At 32.1% G+C, this 3,688-nt stretch overlaps 1 protein-coding gene across 1 annotated transcript in view; it reads right to left on the bottom strand.

The window, feature by feature from the left end:
• Positions 1-3,688, bottom strand: part of LOC107585427 (high affinity cAMP-specific and IBMX-insensitive 3',5'-cyclic phosphodiesterase 8B-like) — a 53,542-nt gene that overhangs the window by 9,777 nt on the left and 40,077 nt on the right. Inside the window, exons 8-9 of the mRNA XM_016272445.1 lie at positions 3,500-3,576; positions 1,882-2,046 (exon numbers count right to left, since the gene is read on the bottom strand). Of these exons, the coding sequence (XP_016127931.1) occupies positions 1,882-2,046; positions 3,500-3,576 (242 nt within the window). The remainder of the gene's footprint in view (positions 1-1,881; positions 2,047-3,499; positions 3,577-3,688) is intronic.

Below are 3,688 nucleotides of genomic sequence, written 5' to 3'. Positions count from 1 at the left end.
TATATATATATATATATATATATATATATATACTGTATATATAAACATTTATCTATCACACCTTTTTAAAATTTTGCTAAAAAATGAAAAGTGCCAATATTCAATATCACCACTCAATTAATATTTCATAAAACATGCCTATATATTAATCATAAAAGAATGAGCAAAATGCTGTTTAAAAATGTTCAAGTTCCCATATTTTTGACAATTTTTCCATGACTTTACCAGGTGTTTGTGATCAGGTCTCTACTTCACATAATTTCTGAGAATAACTAGATGTCAACATTTTATTCATTTCTGTGACTTTTCCTGGCCTAAAACGTTTGAGATTCCCTGATATTCCCAAATTTTCCAGCACAGTGGGAACCCTGCCAACTAACAATCTCCAAAGTCATGTCTGCAGCCAAGAAGTAAACCCTGTTAAAACTTCTTGGTATTTGAACAACTTCTGTTCTGTGTGTCCCTGCAAATCTCTGTCCGTCTGAACCCTCTTTTAGTCTAGCAACTATTTTCTTGTCTAAAACATTGTAAATCTGGTTTAAAAGTGGACCGCTTTTAAAGGGGGAGACGTGGAGATGGCAGACATCGAGACTGCTGTGTAAACAAGTGCGGCACTGTCGTCACAGACTGCTGGCTAACTGTGAAACAGCCTGTGCCAGGCAGCATGGAGCTCAACGAAAACAAGAGCATTCACATCTACTGACTGCCACTGACATGCAGTCGCACGCTGTATATAAGACCAGTTTCCTGGCAGAGCACGTCTGAATTTCTCCCGTAATGATGATTCTCTGCTGAAAAAATCTGGTCTAGGTTTGTTTGTGTACAGGATATCAGTTTGTGAAATTTCCCGGCTGTTTAATATTGATCTGTACTGTTTATGATGTCTTTGACTGCATGTGTTTGAAGAGTATTTTAAGGCTATTTCTGTGAATCATGTGGGTGTAAGATGACTTGTAGGCTTTTGTATCATTTAGTTCCAAACATGAGTCATATGATGGATTTTCTTGCTCTTTTGAATACAAGTATAAAATGAAATAAAACAAATAAATAAATAGGAACAAATTAATTAGGGTTAGCAATTAAAAACATTTATTAAATAAAAACATTAATTAAATTAAAATATGAAATAAAATAAAATATAGGGTCAGTAATATAGTAATATGAATAAAATACAATAAAATAAAATAAATGAATAGGGTTAGGGTTAGGGTAAGCAAGCAAATCAAATCAAATATAGGGTTAATGCTAAAATCTAATTAATACAATTATGGTTCAAATAAAATAAATTAAAATAATAAAATAAAATATTAAATAAAATAAAGGGTTAGTAAAAAAATAAAATTAATAGAGTTAGGGTTAGCAATCAAATCAAATATAGGGTTAATAATAAAATACAATTTTGAACATTTTGGTTAGAAATAAATTAAATTATAAAAAATTATAAAATAAAGGGTTAGTAATAAAATAAAATTAATAGAGTTAGGGTTAGCAATCAAATCAAATATAGGGTTAATAATAAAATACAATTTTGAACATTTTGGTTAGAAATAAATTAAATTATAAAAAATTATAAAATAAAGGGTTAGTAATAAAATAAAATTAATAGAGTTAGGGTTAGCAATCAAATCAAATATAGGGTTAATAATAAAATACAATTTTGAACATTTTGGTTAGAAATAAATTAAATTATAAAAAATTATAAAATAAAGGGTTAGTAATAAAATAAAATTAATAGAGTTAGGGTTAGCAATCAAATCAAATATAGGGTTAATAATACAATAAAATTAATAAAATTATGGTTAGGAATAAAATAAAATCAAATAATAATAAAATCAAATCAAATAAGCACCTTTAAGAATAAAAGATGAATTCTTGACTTACACTCATGAGCCCCCCCACCAGGTCATTGGTGTGGGGATCGTCCTCTTTTGAGGCCAGTTGGGGTGAGTAGAGTTCGGTGGTCCTCAGAATCTCCAGAACGCGATCCAGAGCTTCCGCTACTGTCACAGGACTGCTCTCCTGCGCTGCGTTAATGATATTTATCACCTATAAAGACAACAAAATACATGCATAACAAGAACAGAAGGTGAGAGAAAACAACAAACCACTACTCAAAGGTTTACATCCATAAATATCTCTGTAGTAAAGAATTTTCCCCTCTGGCGTCTGTTTTGCTTCCATTTTCACAAACAAATCATCAGTTATGATGGAGTAATCATAAATACACAGAGACAAAGTGGTTCAGCACGTCTCAGGGTTGTGTGCCATTGAGAATGGAATTGAGAAGACCTTTTACATTCCAATTCGATTCTCGAATTTGAACTAGATTTAGAATTGACGTAGCAGACAGGATCTAAAATTTGCATTAGAATTTGAGTAGAAATTGAATGTAAAAACGGAATTAAAATAGAATTTAATTCAAATGTAAATTTATTTATTTTTTATTTAAAATTAAAATTAAAATAATTTCAAACAACGAGAAGAGATACAATAGAGAAGCAAAGACTGTACAAACTTAATGTAATGTTAGTTTTGTTAGAACAACAGAACTACGGATGGATGGATGGATGGATGGATAGACAGAACGATGGGATGATAGAATGATAGAAAGATGGATGAATTGACGAATGGGTGGACAGAATGAAAGAGCGATAGATGGATGGATGGGTAGACATAACGATACATGATAGATTGATAGAATGATAGATGGATATACAGTGGGTACGGAAAGTATTCAGACCCCCTTAAATTTTTCACTCTTTGTTATATTGCAGCCATTTGCTAAAATCATTTAAGTTAATTTTTTTTCCTCATTAATGTACACACAGCTATTTTTTATTTAAAATTAAAATTAAAATAATTTCAAACAACGAGAAGAGATACAATAGAGAAGCAAAGACTGTACAAACTTAATGTAATGTTAGTTTTGTTAGAACAACAGAACTACGGATGGATGGATGGATGGATGGATGTACTAAATACTGAGCAAAGGGTCTGAATACTTAGGACCATGTGATATTTCAGTTTTTCTTTTTTAATAAATCTGCAAAAATGTCAACAATTCTGTGTTTTTCTGTCAATATGGGGTGCTGTGTGTACATTAATGAGGAAAAAAAATTAACTTAAATGATTTTAGCAAATGGCTGCAATATAACAAAGAGTGAAAAATTTAAGGGGGTCTGAATACTTTCCGTACCCACTGTATGGATGGATGGGTAGACAGATAGAAGGATGGATAGACGGACAGACAGACAGAACAAGATAGATAGATGGATGGATGGGTAGACAGAACAACAGAGAGAACGTTAGATAGAACAACAGACAGACAGATAAGGCAGATAGATAGATAGCTAGATAGATGATAGAACAACAACAGATAGAAAGACAGACAGATAGATAGTTGATTCTGTATTGATCTGTATTGAATCAGGTGGTTATAATTATTCATACAGGTTAATGTTTTTTTTGTCTTCAGGTGTGTATAATAATGCAGGTGTACCTTAGTGATTGGAGCTTCAATAGTCATGGAGTGGATTCTGGCCATAGAGGAATATCTGCGGTTCTGTAGACTGGGAGCTGAGAGAGAGAGAGAGAGAGAGAGAGAGAGAGAGAGAGAGAGAGAGAGAGAGAGAGAGAGAGAGAGAGAGAGAGAGAGAGAGAGAGGAGCTCTAAAAAGAGCCCCATGTGC

Source organism: Sinocyclocheilus grahami, unplaced genomic scaffold (genome assembly GCF_001515645.1).
Source record: "Sinocyclocheilus grahami isolate Dianchi unplaced genomic scaffold, SAMN03320097.WGS_v1.1 scaffold70.1, whole genome shotgun sequence".
Taxonomy (NCBI): Eukaryota; Metazoa; Chordata; class Actinopteri; order Cypriniformes; family Cyprinidae; genus Sinocyclocheilus; species Sinocyclocheilus grahami.
Note: the sequence above shows the minus strand (reverse complement) of the source record. Positions and strands in the feature narration are given on the sequence as shown.